Source organism: Eretmochelys imbricata, chromosome 10 (genome assembly GCF_965152235.1).
Source record: "Eretmochelys imbricata isolate rEreImb1 chromosome 10, rEreImb1.hap1, whole genome shotgun sequence".
Taxonomy (NCBI): domain Eukaryota; kingdom Metazoa; phylum Chordata; order Testudines; family Cheloniidae; genus Eretmochelys; species Eretmochelys imbricata.
This window is the reverse complement of record NC_135581.1, coordinates 33,954,822-33,972,991: the sequence shown is the minus strand read 5'-3', so window position 1 is coordinate 33,972,991 and position 18,170 is coordinate 33,954,822. Positions and strand designations below refer to the sequence as shown.

Sequence of the window (18,170 nt, the reverse complement as noted above, 5' to 3'; positions counted from 1 at the left end):
TCCTTACCTCCAGGTCACATCTGTGTGGCAGAGCTGTGTCTGTGATGGATGCCTGTGCTGTCTCCCTAGGCCGGGATGTGCAGGCTGGCTGTTGTCTACGAGTTTTGCTCCTGGCATTGAAATGTGGGGCACCTCACTGCCCTCCTTGAGGCACCCCAGGCAGACTCCTGGAAGTCCAGTCTGTGGCTGGCCCAGACTGCTTTAAAGAGTAAATCTCAAAACTCAGCCCTGAGCTAGTCAAGATAGTGGAGCACCAAACTCTGCGCTTGCACGCCGTGATGGTGCAGACTGGGCTGTGAACTGCTCGGTCCAGTGAAGCACACGGCTCCATTCCCATTGAAGCCACGGGCTCTGCCCAGTGCTGGTTCCTTGGTGCGCTTGGGCCTTCAGGCTTGAAGCCTGGATGCGGAGCTCTAGGTCATGAAATGAGGTGGAACCTCCACAGTCAAGATGGAGGTGCTGACGCTCCCTCCCTGAGGGCTTTGGTTCCAGGCAGCTTTGCATCAAGGCCTTCAGATTTCTCCCCCTCCAGAACTCATCCACTGAAAGGGGAGAAGGAGTGCGGATTCTGAGTATTGGTGCATGCTTGGTGCCTACCCTGATTGCTCCTGGTCCCCTGCAAGGTTTCAATGAGGCCTTCCTTATCTGCTTGGAAGCATCCCTCTAGCCTGGACCCAGCAGTTGGAGTACTTGTGCTGAGGCAGTTGGCTCTCCCAGCACAGGAGATTTTGATATCTCTGCTTTCCAAATCTAAGGCCTCCCAGCTCCTCTCCCAATCCCCTCAATAATTCCAGCTGCCTGCATCAGGGCAGGCAGAGAACCAGGGTGACAGAGGCTGCTCTCTGGACTCGGATGATGCTAAATTCTCTCCCACTGTGGGAACGCCAAATTCGTCCTATTCATGTGAGGATTCTGCTCTTTCCTGGTTCCTACTGAAGCTCTTCAAGATGGGTGACATAGAGCTGAAGCCAGTCTGGGATTCCACAAGGGCCATGACTGTGAAGTACCTGGGCTAGGAACTCTCTCCGACCAGTTTGTCATGCTCATTTACTTCATTTTGGCTCAGCTGGTGAAAGAGGGGTGGGCGGCAGGCCCCTAACGCAGACCCTCTTGCAAGAGCTGGAGGAAAAAAAACTGTTCCCAGAAGATGGTGCTAGCTGGCTCTCCCTCCCACTCTGAGACCGTGTGGTGGAGTTGGTTGTCGCTACGGGGAAGACCAGCCATGCTCATAGTCCTGCACCCCTGTGCTCTCAAGTCTGTCTCCTGGCTTGCCCCTTGGGTTGCTCCGAGTGAAGGTAGGGCAAGGCTGTGCTTGGAAAGCTGATTTGACCTTCCTGTTGATCTTCAGAGGTCCTTAGTGGTTGCCAGACTTGGAGGTTCAGGTGAGTGCTATGGACTTTTGAGATTCCTCCCCAAGACAGTGTCAGATGCCAGCCTATTTTCCTGCCAGCTCTCCTCACGCCCATCCTGGTGAGGCCTTTCCCCGTGTGTTCTGTGCTGAAAGGTCTTCGGCTTCTGCCTTGAGTGGACTAAAGCCCTAAAAGAGCCATCCAGGTTTTTGCACCATTTGGCAGTGCCATGACTACGTCGAAGTGCCTGGAGTGATGCATGGTGCCATGGCCCGGCTAGCTTGGAACTTGGCTGCCGTTTCAAGGCAAAGCTGTCCCCGTGGGCTGTCTCAGTGTGTTTCTGTTGCAGAAATCTGGTAACACAGTGCTGCAGTCTCTTCTCCACACTTATAGAGCCTCACTGCCTTGATTTGCTCTCAGTAGGGAATGCCATTTCAGCCTCTGAACCTGGTCCCAAGGCCAGGGACCCCTTGTTGTTCAGCCCTCAGGGAGGTCCTTTTTTCATTGTAGATGTCCCTTATTGCCTATCTTTTTGTATAAAGTTTTTTTTGTTTCTAATTTACTGTCTCCTCTCAGGTGCAAACATCCAAGCAGCTGAAACTTTGAAGAGCTGTCTTACCCCACTGAGGTGTCTATATTAAAGCACAGCGTGTTCTTGCCACTCCATTGGCTGTACTCCTTCTTTTGGTCATTCTGTGAGCTGCTTATTGTGTGTGCACCTCCTGTGGGACGGTATCTTTACGGAGGAGAGAGTCCCCTCTCTTCAGAGAAGCAGAGTGAAAGGGATCAGTCAGACAGGGTTGTCACCTGCCGACCCAGTGCCTCTGATTTGGGGGCTCTTTTCCAGGTGTCCTGCTTGCACTGTGTTTCTGTTGGTGCTTAGGTTCTGATCATCGTGACTTGTTATGGGAACTTCACCTTCAGCAGAACTGAACGAAATGACTGGAGCTTTTGGAAGGCTGCATTTATATCCCCTCTGGAGGGTGACTGGTAGGGGGCCTGGCTCATGCCCCAACCTGCTACGCTGCCCTAGGGGCTGAAAATCCTTTCAGAGCAGTGGGAGTCCCGTTGGTCTCATGCTAAGATCAAAGAGCAACAATCCTGTTGCAATGGTCTCCTCAGAGGAGTGGAGTTTCAGGTGGATAATTCCCTGGTGGCCAAGCAGAGTGGAGGGAATTGCCCGTCTCTTCCAGCGCTGGTGGTAGTGATGGCTGGAATTCTCAGTAGCATGGCACGTGGATCACACTGGTACGGGAGTTTGAAGACAATGAATTGGCCTTTGCGTTTGTGGAGCAGAAACTTTTTTCAGGAGTCCCCTGACTTGATCCTGTGCAAGACTGCATATAACAGTCTCAGCCTTCCAACAGGGGACATCTGTGCTGACCAAGGAGCGGAGCCCAGGCTCCAGAGTCATGTTAGATCTGTTCCTCCAACGGATCTGCATCTGATTCATATCTTCCCTTATGGGACCCTGGAAATCTCCAAGCGGTGTTTACCTAACACCCAGCCTCACTGCATTCCTCCCAGAGGCACGCTGTCGGGAAGACAGGCTCTTTCCTATCTCTTTGCTTCATTCGTCCATCTTCACTGCAGGAGCGCAGCATCAAGGAGTATGTCAGCCACATGCTGCCACCTGGTGTACCTGAGGCACTGGTTGCAAGGGCCTCACCACAGAGGAACATCCTTTGGCATTTGGCGCTGGTTGCTCCCAGCAGTTGCCGAATTCTCTTGCTGCTGCTGCTTCTATGAGCAGCTCTCCCTCATGGAAGCCTTTGGGGGTGGGTGCTATGAGGACCCGTGATGTGCTCTGGTGGAATCCCTGGCACTGAAATGGATTCCACCATAGTACGAAGCCACCAGACTGCCTTGGCGCCGTCTTGATAAGCAGGGTTGATGTATGTGTGAGGGTGGGGTTGTGCTCCTCTTCCACACCCAATGGTATGGGCTCCTCTCTCTGATTGCTGGCAGGTGCGCTCCTTGGAGGCCCACATGTACCCTGAGAAGCTCAAGGTGATCGCCCAGCAGGTGCAGCTCCAACAGCAGCAGGAACAGGTGAGATTGCTGCACCAGGAGAAGCTGGAACGTGAGCAGCAGATCCGAACGCAGGTGAGTGCGCTGACCCCGCCTCCCATCTCCCACCGCCCCAACCCCCTTGAGATCACATGTGGCCCAAACGCTGACCCTGTCCTTAGCTCCTCTGCAGGGAGATTTCAGATGGTTTTGCCCACAGCCTCATGTGCAGGTGTTTAAATCCAAGGGTGTTGGGGGGAGCGGCCCGATGACACGATGCACCTCCCATCAGGAAGACCTTGGAGTCTTTCCATCCTCGGGCTGGCTGGGGCTGAGAGCATGGCGTTGGCAATGCTCTCGGCTCCAGGGGAGGGGGAAGGGGCGCAGCGCGCATGGCCTTCTCGCGCCTCTCCTGCTGGGAGGGGGCGACGTGGCAGTGGTGGCAGAGAACTGTCTTCCCAGCTTGCAGGCTGAGGGCATCATTTGAAGCTGCTGCTGGGGAAGGACTGGCTCCTGAGTGTGGCTATGGGGGCGGTTGGAGAACCACAGCTTGTAGCTTAGTCCTTTTGCTCTAATCCTCCATCCAGAAGTCTCGGTCACATTCCATAGGTCCACCTCTCTCTCCCTTGGGTAGCAAGGAGCTTTCTTCACCACTGGTGGTGGTCCCACCGGGGAATGACCACGTTGAGAAGGGCCTGGGTTATGTTGGATCAGATCTTGTGTCTGAATGCCACTCTGCGGGGGGAGAGCTAGACCTAGAGAATGTGACCTTTGGCTCTGCTTGGGCCCATGCCAGGTGTGGTCTGGTTAATGCTGGGTGGACAGCTCTGCTGGCTGGAGTGTGATGTCCCCCTAGCAGGTGCAGCATAGTTGGCAGGAAGGTGAGAATCTCCCTGAGTGCTGCCTGGAGGGGTCCATCCAGGAGTAGGGGGAGTTCATTGCCAGTTCAGTCTTTGGCTCTTCTGCTGAGGATAAGCAGGGGCAGTTCTTGGGTTCTGGTTTGCAGAAGTCTGTCTATGAGGACCTGATAGCTCTCCTCACGCAGGACATCTGTGAGCTAGCTGCCCTCACAACAGACCTGGTCTGTGTTTGGACTAGCAACCTAGCGCTGAAAGCACCTGCTCCACCCCAAGCCAGCCGGTTCCCTCAGGGCTGTCAGTGCCTCTTAACCTAATAATTGCTGATGTTACACCCCCCCTCCCCCCATTCAGAGCTGCTGACTCCACCCAGCATGTGATGTTGTTTGTGCCCCCCATGAACTTTCCATAGAAAAGCCTTTCCATGTCCAGGGAAAATGAAATATCCTTAATCCTCACAGAAAAGAGCAGGCTGATGGATTGTGCGGGCTGTGAATGTCCAGTTTGGCCAGACCAAGCTAGCGTGCTAAGCATCCAGAAGTCAGGACATGCCCAAGTGAAGGTTGCTGCATAATCTGACCCATGTTCCCTCCTTGGGCATTAATGTGCAGTTGAATTGCATGGTCACGTATAAGATTCTTCCTGTAGGTCCTCTGCCTCATTGAGTGCCCTGGCTGTGCAGAGTGTAATGAAAGAGGCAGGGTGGGATATTACTTTTTAAATCCCCTCGAAGCGATTAGCTCCTTTCTGCAAAGTTGATGGCACGTGCTTTGTTCCCTGTCTTGCCGCCTTCCACATTTTGCAGCCGGTTCCTTCTTGAACACAGTTTGCAAAGGAGCTCCCTGCAGAAAACTGCTTCGTTGGCCATCACTCTAGCTCTCTATCAGATCCCAGCATCCCGACGATGCTTGTCGATTCCCTCTCGGTTCCTGTACCCAACCTGTCAGCTCTGGCCTTGGGCCTTTCGGTGCCTGTCTTCTGCAGTGCATTGTGCCTGTTTCGTTTGGGGACCCTCTTAGTCTTCGATGTTTCCCACTTGTATTGTTGGCGTGTTGGTGCGCCAGCCCTGAGTGTGGGTGCTCTGGCTAAAAACCTGAGCTGCCAGCCGGAATGGTGCTTGGTATCGGTGCCAGCTCTGCTGTTTGGCCTCCAGATGTCTGTTCTGTGGAGCTTGCACATGCTTCTGCTGTGCCAGTGCTTCCCTGGATGTGGTGGTGCCCTGCTCTCTCTGCAGGAAAGGCGTGGGGAAGGAGCCCACTCAGGAGCTTCAGACCCTGTCAGTGCTGCAGTCCTGACAGTCACATCATTAGGCTCTTCCTTGGAGCCTAACACAACGTGCTGGGGTGCCAGGCACGTGTGCACATGTTACCCTGAGCACGTAAGGCTCATGGAGCAAGTCTGCAAGTCCTCCCTGAAGCACCCTAGGGGGAGACCTGTATGTCCAACTCCAGGCTGGGCTGGAGTGCTCTGGGGAGTAACCTCTCCAAACTAAAGCCTGATGGGATGAGACAAGTGTGGTTAAAACAGCATTGCTGCTGTCCCTCATTAGCTTAGTGCAGGGCTTGTGCTTTGTGTCAATGGGATATTACTGTCCTGCCAAAGCTTGTGGAAGCGCCTCTTGGACTTGCTCCTTGTCAGCTTGCCTTACACAGAAGGGGACTCTCCTGTTGCCAGTGACTTCAGCTCGATTCAGAGCGAGTGAGCTTCAGGCCCTCATTCCATCTGCCTTATTGCAGGCTCTTCAAGGGAGATTGCTCTCCCAGAAGATCTCCCAATTCCTCCTGAAGGATTGTCCTGCCAGCGTGCTTCCATGTCCGTCTTGGGGAGGCCCTCCTACGCTCACACCTGCCTGAATGTGACACAGGCCATCGAAACGTGTGACAGATACCTGAATGTGCTACAACTGTTTTGTGACGGGCCATAACAAATTGGATATAATGACTTAATTACCCAACCAGTTCTTTAAAGGACAGCTCATTGCTGTGTGACCCAACCCAGTTTTAAAGAGAACTGGACTAACAAATTCAGTCATGTGCAACAATTGGGGCTCCCTGCTTAAGCCATCAGCTTGGTTTGAACCATGGACTTTTGGATCCCAGCACAGATCTCTACCATTTGAACTAAAGGAGTAACTTATCCTCTCTATGGACCAGCCACCAGCTGCGGGGAGTTGGCACATTTTGCTATTCTTTTATTTTTTGCTAGGTTTGATGGGGTGTTCACGCCACACTGGAAAGGAAGAGGTTAAAAGCAGCTTAGCAGCCAATCAGAGCCCAGCGGGCTTAAATAAAAGAGCTGCAGGGCAGAGCTGGGTCAGTGATTTCAGGGAGCCCAAGGAGAGAGGATGGTGTTCCTAGTGGGCTGCAGGATGGTAGCACCTTGGACAGAGCAGTTGGTGGCAGGGACTGGAGGAGCTAAGAGGTAACTCCTGGCTAGCTACTGGGACTTGCGGGCTGGAGGCCCTGCGAAGAGGATGAAGAAGGTGCAGGGGGAAAACGGATGGTGACACGGCCGAGATGTGAAGAGGATACTGCGTGTCTAGGAGTGAGACAAGTCTGTAGGTGGAGAAGGTGGCGAGAGAGGCACCACCAGGAGAAGGCATACCAGCTGAGAAAGCTAATGCCTGCGGTGATTGGCAGGAGGTGCCACTCTGAGTGAACTCCGTCACATTAGGTAGCAAGCAAATGCTGGAGCTCAGGAATTCCTGGTCCGATTCTTGGCTCTGGAAGGGGACTTTGATTTAGTAGAGCAATGGTTACAGGAAGCCAACCCCGTAGAATTGGCAGTTTCATTCGGAGAGGCAGGGTGGCTGAATAGATAAGACTTGGATCTACCATGTGAGACCTGGGCTTAGTCTCAGTTTTGCCTGAAGGGTCCATGTGCAATCCGTTACCATATTGTAAAATGAGGGGCTGATACTCGATTGTCTCCTAGGTTAATGAGTGAGGCTCCACTCGGTAATAAGGGCTCTGAAGAGCACCGAAACAATTCGCTAGAGATGTGAGAGAACTCCTGGCTCCCAGCTCCATGCACTTTCTTCTTGGCTACAGAGCACCTGGGTGGGCAGTCTCCCTTCTCCTCCCCATTTCCCTGCAGGACTACATTGTTGTCTCAGCAGTCCTGAGGAACAGGCAGCTTGGATCATTGGAATGGGGAAAGTCATGCAAAATCTGGTGTATGTGGGAGCGCTGTGCCGCATGTCAAAAGGTCCCTAGAGTTTGTTGTTAGCTCTAAGAAGGTCTCCTCATTTTAAACCCCATGTGCTGGCAGTGCTGTTACTGAAAGGACTGTGGCTAAGTGTGTGTCTCTCTCTGCCTTTCACATTGCCAGGACCTAAGTGATTTGAATTAAGGAGGCCATGCCAAGGGTTGAGGCAATACCTTCACCCCAGCCTGTCCTAGAGATCTATTCATCACAGGTGTTCTGCAACATAGCTGTCACCTGCTCTGCATGTGCTTACTGGGCTCTGTGGCTTGGTTTGGGATCAAGAAGGGAATCCCAGTTTAGTCTCTGTGCACTAGGGTTTAGTTTCCCTTCTGTGGAAGCCAAACTTTTTGTGTGTGTCTTCATTTGGCCAGTTCTTGCCCCACCCCCATGCTTGTTTTGGTCCTTACCGAACTTTCACTCCAAGTGCAGCTACTGCTCCGACCAGCCTAGAGCAGCACCTTTCCCTGATCACACTGTTGGTGATGGCCTGGTGTTGCTGCTTTTTTCAGCTGTGCTGCGTGTTGGGCCACACCTAGAGCTTGCTCTCCAAGAGTGAGAATCCTGCACAAATGACTTCTGAGAGGGGAAAACTCACTTCCCTTATCACTCTGTTTCTACAGAGCCCTCCGGCAGGATTCCAATGGATGCTTGAAAATTCCCTGTTTTAAAGGTCTAGCTTCTCTCGCACACTCCTGGATTAGTGAATTTCTGAGGCACACTTTTTTTTGTGCATTGATCAACTTGTTTGCTCTTTGTGGGAGCTTTGCCTTCTCATAGGAATTTTCTGGAATGGTCTGAAGGCATCATTTTACCTTGGCAGTGGGTGGCACATAGCTGCCGGCAGGAAGCCTGGCTTCATAGAATCATAGAATATCAGGGTTGGAAGGGACCTCAAGAGGTCATCTAGTCCAACCCCCTGCTCAAAGCAGGACCGATCCCCAACTAAATCATCCCAGCCAGGGCTTTGTCAAGCCTGACCTTAAAAACTTCTAAGGAAGGAGATTCCACCACCTCCCTAGGTAACGCATTCCAGTTTTTCACCACCCTCATAGTGAAAAAGTTTTTCCTAATATCCAACCTAAATCTCCTCCACTGCAACTTGAGACCATTACTCCTTCTGTCATCTGCTACCACTGAGAATAGTCTAGAGCCATCCTCTTTGGAACCCCCTTTCAGGTAGTTGAAAGCAGCTATTAAATCCCCACTCATTCTTCTCTTCTGAAGACTAAACATCCCCAGTTCCCTCAGCCTCTCCTCATAAGTCATGTGTTCCAGTCCCCTAATCATTTTTGTTGCCCTCCACTGGACTCTTTCCAACTTTTCTACATCCTTCTTGTAATGTGGGGCCCAAAACTGGACACAGTACTCCAGATGAGGCCTCACCAATGTCGAATAGAGGGGAACGATCACGTCCCTCGATCTGCTGGCAATGCCCCTACTTATACATCCCAAAATGCCATTGGCCTTCTTGGCAACAAGGGCACACTGTTGACTCATATCCAGCTTCTCATCCACTGTAACCCCTAGGTCCTTTTCTGCAGAACTGCTGTCGAGCCATTCGGTCCCTAGTCTGTAGTGGTGTATTGGATTCTTCCGTCCTAAGTGCAGGACTCTGCACTTGTCCTTGTTGAACCTCATCAGATTTCTTTTGGCCCAATCCTCCAATTTGTCTAGGGCCCTCTGTATCCTATCCCTACCCTCCAGCGTATCTACCACTCCTCCCAGTTTAGTGTCATCTGCAAACTTGCTGAGGGTGCAATCCACACCATCCTCCAGATCATTTATGAATCTATTGAACAAAACCAGCCCCAGGACCGACCCCTGGGGCGCTCCACTTGATACCGGCTGCCAACTAGAAATGGAGCCATTGATCACTACCCGTTGAGCCCGACAATCTAGCCAGCTTTCTATCCACCTTATAGTCCATTCATCCAGCCCATACTTCTTTAACTTGCGGCAAGAATACTGTGGGAGACCGTGTCAAAAGCTTTGCTAAAGTCAAGGAACAACACGTCCATTGCTTTCCTTTCATCCACAGAGCCAGTTATCTCATCATAGAAGGCAATTAGATTAGTCAGGCATAACTTGCCCTTGGTGAATCCATGCTGACTGTTCCTGATCATTTTCCTCTAAGTGCTTCAGAATTGATTCCTTGAGGACCTGCTCCATGATTTTTCCAGGGACTGAGGTGAGGCTGACTGGCATGTCGTTCCCAGGATCCTCCTCCTTCCCTTTTTTAAAGATGGGCACTACATTAGCCTTTTTCCAGTCATCTGGGACCTCCCCCGATCGCCATGAGTTTTGAAAGATAATGGCCAATGGCTCTGCAATCACATCCGCCAACTCCTTTAGCACTCTCGGATGCAACGCATCCGGCCCCATGGACTTTTGCTCGTCCAGCTTTTCTAAATAGTCTCGAACCACTTCTTTCTCCACAGAGGCTGGTCACCTCCTCCCCAGGCTGTGCTGCCCAGTGCAGTAGTCTGGGAGCTGACCTTGTTCATGAAGATAGAGGCAAAAAAAGCATTGAGTAAATTAGCTTTTTCCGCATCCTCTGTCACGAGATTGCCTCCCTCATTCAGTAACGGGCCCATACTTTCCTTGACTTTCTTCTTGTTGTTGACATACCTGAAGAAACCCTTCTTGTTACTCTTAACATCTCTTGCTAGCTGCAACTCCAGGTGTGATTTGGCCTTCCTGATTTCACTCCTGCAAGCCCGAGCAATATTTTTATACTCATCTCTGGTCATTTGTCCAATCTTCCACTTCTTGTAAGCTTCTTTTTTGTATTTAAGAGCAGCAAGGATTTCACTGTTAAGCCAAGCTGGTCGCCTGCCATATTTACTATTCTTTCGACACATCGGGATGGTTTGTCCCTGTAACCTCAATGAGGATTCTTTAAAATACAGCCAGCTCTCCTGGACTCCTTTCCCCCTCATGTTATTCTCCCAGGGGATCTTGCCCATCAGTTCCCTGAGGGTGTCAAAGTCTTCTTTTCTGAAGTCCAGGGTCTGTATTCTGCTACTCTCCTTTCTTCCTTTTGTTAGGATCCTGAACTTGACCATTTCATGGTCACTGCCTCCCAGGTTCCCATCCACTTTTGCTTCCCCCTACTAATTCTTCCCGGTTTGTGAGCAGCAGGTCAAGAAGAGCTCTGCCCCTAGTTGGTTCCTCCAGCACTTGCACCAGGAAATTGTCCCCTACATTTTCCAAAAACTTCCTGGATTGCCTGTGCACCCCTGTATTGCTCTCCCAGCAGATATCAGGGTGATTGAAGTCTCCCATGAGAACCACGGTCTGTGATCTAGTAACTTCTGCGAGTTGCTGGAAGAAAGCCTCATCCCCCTGGTCTGGTGGTCTATAGCAGACTCCCACCACAACATCACTCTTGTTGCTCACACTTCTAAACTTAATCCAGAGACTCTCAGGTTTTTCTGCAGTTTCATACTTTGAGCTCTGAGCAGTCATACTGCTCCCTTACATACAGTGCAACTCCCCCACCTTTTCTGCCCTTCCTGTCCTTCCTGAACAACTTATATCCATCCATGACAGTACTCCAGTCATGTGAGTTATCCCACCAAGTCTCTGTTATTCCAATCACGTCATAATTCCTTGACTGTGCCAGGACTTCCAGTTCTCCCTGCTTGTTTCCCAGGCTTCGTGCATTTGTGTATAGGCACTTGAGGTAACCTGCTGATCGCCCCTCTTTCTCAGTATGAGGCAGGAGCCCTCCCCTCTCACGTGCTCCTGCTCATGCCTCCTCCCAGTATCCCACTTACCTCAGGGCTTTGGTCTCCTTCCCCCAGTGAACCTAGTTTAAAGCCCTCCTCACTAGGTTAGCCAGCCTGCTTGCGAAGATGCTCTTCCTTCTCTTCGTTAGGTGGAGCCCGTCTCTGCCTAGCACTCCTTCTTGGAACACCATCCCATGGTCAAAGAATCCAAAGCCTTCTCTACGACACCACCTGTGTAGCTATTCGTTGACTTCCATGATTCGACGGTCCCTACCCAGGCCTCTTCCTTCCATGGGGAGGATGGATGAGAACACTACTTGCACCTCAAACTCCTTTATCCTTCTTCCCAGAGCCACATAGTCCACAGTGATCCGCTCAAGGTCATTCTTGGCAGTATCATTGGTGCCCACGTGAAGAAGCAGGAAGGGGTAGCGATCTGAGGGCTTGATGAGTCTCGTCAGTCTCTCCGTCACATCGCGAATCTTAGCTCCTGGCAAGCAGCAGACTTCTCGATTTTTCCCGGTCGGGGCGGCAGATAGATGACTCAGTCCCCCTGAGGAGAGTCCCTGACCACCACCACCTGCCTCCTTCTCTTGGGAGCGGGGGTCATGGAATCCCCAACCCCAGGACAGTGCATCTCATGCCTTCCAATTGGCAGAGTCTCTTTCTGCTCCTTTCCCTCAGATGTATCATCTGGTCCACTCTCCGCATTAGTACCTGTGGAGAGAACATGAAAACGGTTACTTACCTGTATCTGCCCTGCTGGTACATGGACATTCCCCTTTTTTCTTCTGGAGGTCACATGATGCCAAATTTCTTCACCATCCTTCTGTCCCTGTTGTGTAGCCTGCTCCGAATCTTCAGAACCTTGTGCCTGTAGAAGCCTATCCTGACATTTGTCCAGGAAATCTTCAGTTTCTCTTATGCAACGCAGGGTCGATACCTGTTGCTCCAGACCTTGAACCTTCTCTTCCGGTATGGAGACCAGCTTGCACTTTGTACAGACAAAGTCACATCTGTCCTGTGGAAGAAAGACAAACATAGCACATCCAGTGCAGGTCACAACAGCTGAACCCCCTCCCCCCCATCCATATTACCTTCCTTCTATGAGCTTCCTCAGGAGTTGTAGTAATTACTCAGAGAATCTGGCAAGATGTAGGCCTCAGTGGGCTCTCCCCAGGCAAACTCCTTTTGTTAGCTGCTCTGCTGTTCACTGCTCAGCTGGTTCGCAACTGACTGGCTTTTTGTGCAGTCAGGCCCACTTAAGGCTTGTACTTTAACCCCCTTCCACTGCTCTTAAGAACCAAAGGAGTTTCATCAATCTTCCGCGAAGAGGCAGGAGTGAGAGCCCTGCACAGATAGTATTGGAAGTGAAAGTTCCTCCCCTTGTAATTCTGCTTCTCTGCTATCCTCTGTGAAAACGTAAAGATACATTACATTTCTGGAAATTCACAAATATGTATTTTTAAAATGTAACTAATACACACAGGGTGTCTGATACAGAGGAAATATGTGTTCTAGTTCTGCAGTCAGACAAATGGAAGTTTTGATTTTTGCATACGAATGTAAAACTACACATAACATACAAATTTAGGAGCCAAGTTTCACCTTATTCTCTCCCCCGCCACCATCCTTTTCTATTAAAAATAAAAACCCTGTTGAAGTGTTTCTGTATTAACTTACCCTCTCTGTATTCCCAAGAACATGCTACATTTTTAAAATTCAGCTACAGCCAGCAATGCTGAGGCCTTCATCATGTTTCAGAAATAGTCCAACCTTTGTCAAAACGACTTCTTTAAAAAATGTGGCTCACTCAGTGCACGTGGCCTCATTCACTGTTCCCCATCACTCCCAGGCACTAATGGACACGTTACACAGTTACACCGTTGTAGATTTGGACTAACTCCTTTGGTTCAATTACTCCGGATTTACATTGGTGTAACCATGAACAGAACAAGGCAAGGATCTGCTGGACCCCTGCATGTTCATTGTGTGCTGAGTGAGGTGGTAAGTCTTGTTGAAATCTTTGTGACCATAAAGACTATAATAAGCAACTCTTCCTTTCTTTAACACTGCGTCATGCTAAAATACCTACATGTGCACAGCCCTCCTGAGCAACAGCCAGTAGTTAGAGCATGTGAATGAAATTCTCGCAAACCCTGTACTCCATAGGCCACGCTCATATCTCCAACAATCCCTCCCCTCTGTCTAACAGCTGGTATGCTCATGAACTCAACCTCTGCCTTTCTTCTCCATGTAACCTTTACATCTAATTGTAGAAAATTAAGTTTGTAACGTTCGATTCAGTCCAAGCTGTCTCTTAAGATTGTAGGGTTTTGTGGGGGGTTTTTGGACCACATCATCAAGATTTTGTGCTTGGCCTGAGATGAGATTGTGTTTACACCGAGCACAGATGGTTTTGTCTTGTTTCACCAAGTTCCTTGCTTCAGAAGGGCATATGCACCTCTGACGTTTTGGGAGAGGGCTCTTGGCAGCAGCTGAGCCTGTAAGTTGTTCTTTTGATCTTTCTGGGCTCCTTTAGGTTCAGATCTAGAACCTGCTCTAGTAGCATATAAATCTGGGCGACCTTCTTTAAAAAAGGCACAAGTGAGGTGGGTGTTAAGCCTTGCTCAGTGCCACAGCCTGATGCAAAATTCTAGGCTGTAGGGGGTTGTCATCCTGCTGGAAAAGTGCCTGTAAGGAACTCAGAATGGCCCCTGAAAAAAAGGGCTACAGCAGAGATCCACCCATCAGATCTGGCTTTCCCACATCCTAAGTCTCCTGGCAAGGATAGAGCTCCTCAGGTCCTGGCTGAGTAAAGTGGTCACCTGCCTGGGTGTGCCCATCAGATTTCATCTGATAAGAGTTACAGCAGCACCTGGTCACGGTTCTGGTGTGTGCTTGTAAAATCCAGGGATGTGGATTGACCCCTACGTACTCCTCCCACAGGCTCCATTGGAACGCTTCCTGCGAAGTTCTCTCTAGAACAGTCACCTTCTGGCACCATGGGGATGAGTCCTTCTGCAGACTGGTGGTGTCATCAGAGCTGTAGACCCCACTGCTCAGCTTGGTACTATGGCAGTCTTGGCTCCAAGAGTTAGGCACCATCCCGTTCTGCTGTAGTTCTGCCTCGGGAGAACCTTGTGCAGGCACAAGAATGGCTTTGGAGCCTCGGCTGTCCCACTGGACAGCCCCAGGATTTATGAGATTTAATACACATGGGCACTGGGCACCTTTTAGCCCTATGCTACTCTTCCTTCTGCATTGGCTTTGTCAGGGTTCCCTCCCCACTCTGAACCCTAGGGTACAGATGTGGGGACCCACACGAAAGACCTCCTAAGCTTATTTCTACCAGCTTAGGTTAAAACTTCCCCAAGGCACAAATTCTTTGCCCTTGGAGGATACGCTGCCACCACCACGTGATTTAACAAAGAATCAGGGAAAGGACCACTTGGAGTTCCTATTCCCCCAAAATATCCCCCCAAGCCCTTACACCCCCTTTCCTGGGGAGGCTTGAGAATAATGTCCTAACCAATTGGTTACAAAGTCATCACAGACCCAAACCCCTGGTTCTTAGGACAATAGAGAATCAGTCAGGTTCTTAAAAGAAGGATTTTATTTAAAAAAAAAAAAGGTAAAAATCATCTCTGTAAAATCAGGATGGAAAATAACTTTATAGGGTAATAAAAATTTCAGAAACACAACAGAACTTCCTCTAGGCTTAGTTTCAAAGTTACAAAAACCAGGAATAAACCTCCCTCCAGCAAAGGAAAAAATGATTTATAGGAGAAGGAGTCTTCTGACCTGATGCTTCTCTGCTTCCCAAGAGAACACACACACACAAAGCCTTTCTTCTCCACTGCCCCCTCCAAGATTTGAAAGTGTCTTCTTCCCCCATTGGTCCTTTTGGTCATGTGCCAACCAGGTTATTTGAACTTCTTAACCCCTTACAGGTAAGGAGGAATTCTATGCTACCCTTAGCTGTATGGTTATGATAGGCCTCTTCTACAAGGAGTGAAGCTGAGGTCTCCTCCTAAGGTAATAAAGGTTCCTATGGGGATCACTCTACTGCAGCTGCCTCCTGAGTCCCTGGAGTAAGTGGTGGTGCTTTTAGGGAGCCGCTTTCTCTTGCAGAGGAGGAAAGGCCTCTGGAGAGACAGTCCTTGAAGGCATCCTCTTGACTCCTCTCAAGATGGGACTGACTCGACTGCTTCCTCCAGCCTGTGGAGCTGTCATGGTGTTTCAGGATCTGCTGGGCAGAGTGCCGTTCCTCTAACAGCCAACCCCGGGAAGCCACTCAGGCCTTTGACGTCTTGGAGCTCCAGGCCAAAAAGAGAGAACAGCCCTCGCTGGCCACAGGCATTCCTTTGGAGGGGACTAAAAGGGTCTGGAACTCTTACCTCCGCTTCTGTCGCGTGGGAAATGTCTTCGTCCTTCAGGCTAGATTCTAAGGGAGGCTGGCTTTTCTTTTCTTTTCCAGCATCCAACCTGGGGGCTAACTTGTGGCTGCTGCTACAAATGGAAAGTCTAGAGCAGGAGGAGTTGTCATCAGTGTCCAAGTGAGTGGATGTGTTTGGAGGCGAGATTGATCCTTCATTTGCCTGGACTCTGAGAGCAGCCAGTTATGAGGCAGTTATGGCCAGATAAATTCTCTCTTTCTAGTCCGAAGCTGCCCCTCGAGCAGTACGTTTCCTGAGGACAAAAAAATCCCATTCCAGAAGCTCAGACACTGGGTGCCATCCCATGAGTGAATGCTGAGGTGCAACTCTTGGAGAGCTGCAGTTACTGGTTAAGTGACTTTATTTTTCTGGAGATGTTCCAGGAGGTGTCTGCTTTCCTCAGGTCTGTCTTTGGTGTAACTGGATGTCTCTCTCAGCACATGTTCCTGGCTCAGGATTTTTGGTCACTCTACTGCAGCTCCGGTATAAGCTATGAACTGACCTTGTGAAAGCACAGATCTCTTCAGCTCAGAGGCAGATGTAGTCTTGGGAAAGATGAAAGTCCATGGGTGCATCCCTGGGCTTGAGTCTCTGTTTTCCGCAGGAAATCTTCAGTTAGATTCCATAAGGGACACCTAACAGCAGTCCTCTTCAGGAGCTGGCTGCCTGCAGAGGCCCAGACCATTTAGGAAGCTCTTCTGATCCAATCAAAAGACAAGTCTTGCTCTTTGGCCTCAGCTCCTGGTGGCACCAGAGGACTTCAAACCAGTCCTGGAACACTGAGTCCTCATGCTTTGTTTTACTCCTCCCTTTGCGGACCAGTCCCAATATTTTCAGGCATGGCAAGCCATTTCTTCAGACTGCTGGTTCCTAGCGCTCATGGAATGCGGGAAGCCATGCTAATAGCCAAGCCCTCTTGCCCTGTTCAAGGATCCCAGTTACATGAAACTGCTCCAAGAGGAGATCTTGGCCCATTAGAAAGTGGGAGCCATAAAAGGAGTACAGGAACCCGAGCAGAGAAACGGCTTGAGTCCCAATATCCTTATTTGCAAATGAAACTGAGGCCTGCACCCTATTCTAGACCTCGATGCATAGGACAAATACCCAAGGGAAATCCAATCCTGCTAGTTTTTTCTGGGGAGCGTAACCCCTGCTCTCAGCCCTCAGGACTGGTAGAGGGAGGGTCCTAAGCCTCAGTTATCTTATTTCCATATCTCAAGGCAAAAGTCCAGGAAGCCCCTCAGATTCACAGTGTGTAACTATCAACACCCAGGGGTGCCTAAGCACTTGGCTGTAGATGCAGCCTCTTTGTGTTGTCAAGACCTGCAGGGGTATCTGGAAGACTAGCTTGTGAAAAGGCAGTGTCAATCAGCAGATATGGCCCTGGAGTGGGAGTGAGTAGACTTCGGTTCCATACCATACTCTGCCATTCACCTGCTCCCTTGGGCAAATCACTTCACATCTGCTTTAGTTTGGGGTAATGCTACTTGCCTGTCAATGTAAGGCACTTACAGAGCTCAAAGTGAAATGTTCTACATACACCTTTACCCTGCTTATCCATACTCTAATGGCAGTGGTGTCCATGCCCTGGGGGAGACTTGCTCTCTCTGCAGATCTGAGACAGACAAATCCACCATGGTCCCAACTTGGGCTTGACCTTCCTGGGAGTCACCGTAGATTCTGGAAAGGCTCTAGTTGCCTTCCTCTAGGATGTCATCCAGGCCAGTGAGCTAGCCACACGCAGGGTAGGTGGTCCGGTGTAAGATCTGAGTCCTAGGCCTGGCAGCCTGCACAACCCCCCTTTCCCAGTGTCATGGCTGCAGGGTGACAGCCTGGTGTGCCCACCAAGCACTCACCGTGTGGACGTGATCGTTCCCCTTCAGTGTCTTGGAGGCTCTCAACTCTAGTGGATGCTGCCACAGAACATCTTGCAGGAGCGTCCGGCTCGTCAGGTGATGAGGAGGATACTCCCAGTCTAGCCTGAGAGCACTTCAACCCACCATTGCCAATGACATGAGTCCTAAAGCATTGCTCATCATGAGCAGTCACTCAGACTCTGGGGCTTGTCTTGTATCTGCAGGTGGGGTCACCAGGAGGTGAACTTGTTTGCTACACATCAGAACAAGCATCCCAAGACCCACCTGAGAGCAGGCAGTGATCCCCAGTGTGGATTGGATCCCTTTTATGCTAGCTTAAACTTTCCTGTTTCCTCTCCTTCCCAAATATAGAGTAAGACTTGTCAGGACAGAGCCAGAGTGATTCACTGCCCCAGCATGGGTGCAGCAGAAGTGGCTTTCCATTGTCAGAGCTTATGGCTCTGTCCAAATGCCATCCGTTCACTCCTCCCTCTTCCTCAAGTCAAGATTTCTTATCCCAGCTGGGTAGTGCATCCAGACCTTGCAGCCTGTTGGGTCTCTGAGGTCAGGGGGACCTGTGCTTATCTCAGGAGATCAGGGGAGTGCTGTTAAATTCCAGAAAGCCGCCCGTTAGGAAAGTACCAAATGGAGCTAGATGCTCAAGGTCAAGGCCTTGACTTAGTCTGTTTCGGACTTCTCCTCTCTCTGCAGTTGCCAGGGT

The 18,170-nt window shown here is 50.4% G+C and overlaps 1 protein-coding gene across 2 annotated transcripts in view; it reads left to right on the top strand.

The window, feature by feature from the left end:
• Nucleotides 1–18,170, top strand: part of TFAP4 (transcription factor AP-4) — a 39,047-nt gene that overhangs the window by 14,752 nt on the left and 6,125 nt on the right. The window contains exon 5 of one of the 2 annotated variants that reach the window (XM_077827905.1): nucleotides 3,318–3,401. In XM_077827905.1, coding sequence (XP_077684031.1) covers nucleotides 3,318–3,401 — 84 coding nt within the window. Of the gene's footprint in view, nucleotides 1–3,317; nucleotides 3,456–18,170 lie in introns of both variants that reach the window. The other variant, XM_077827904.1, reaches the window with a different exon arrangement.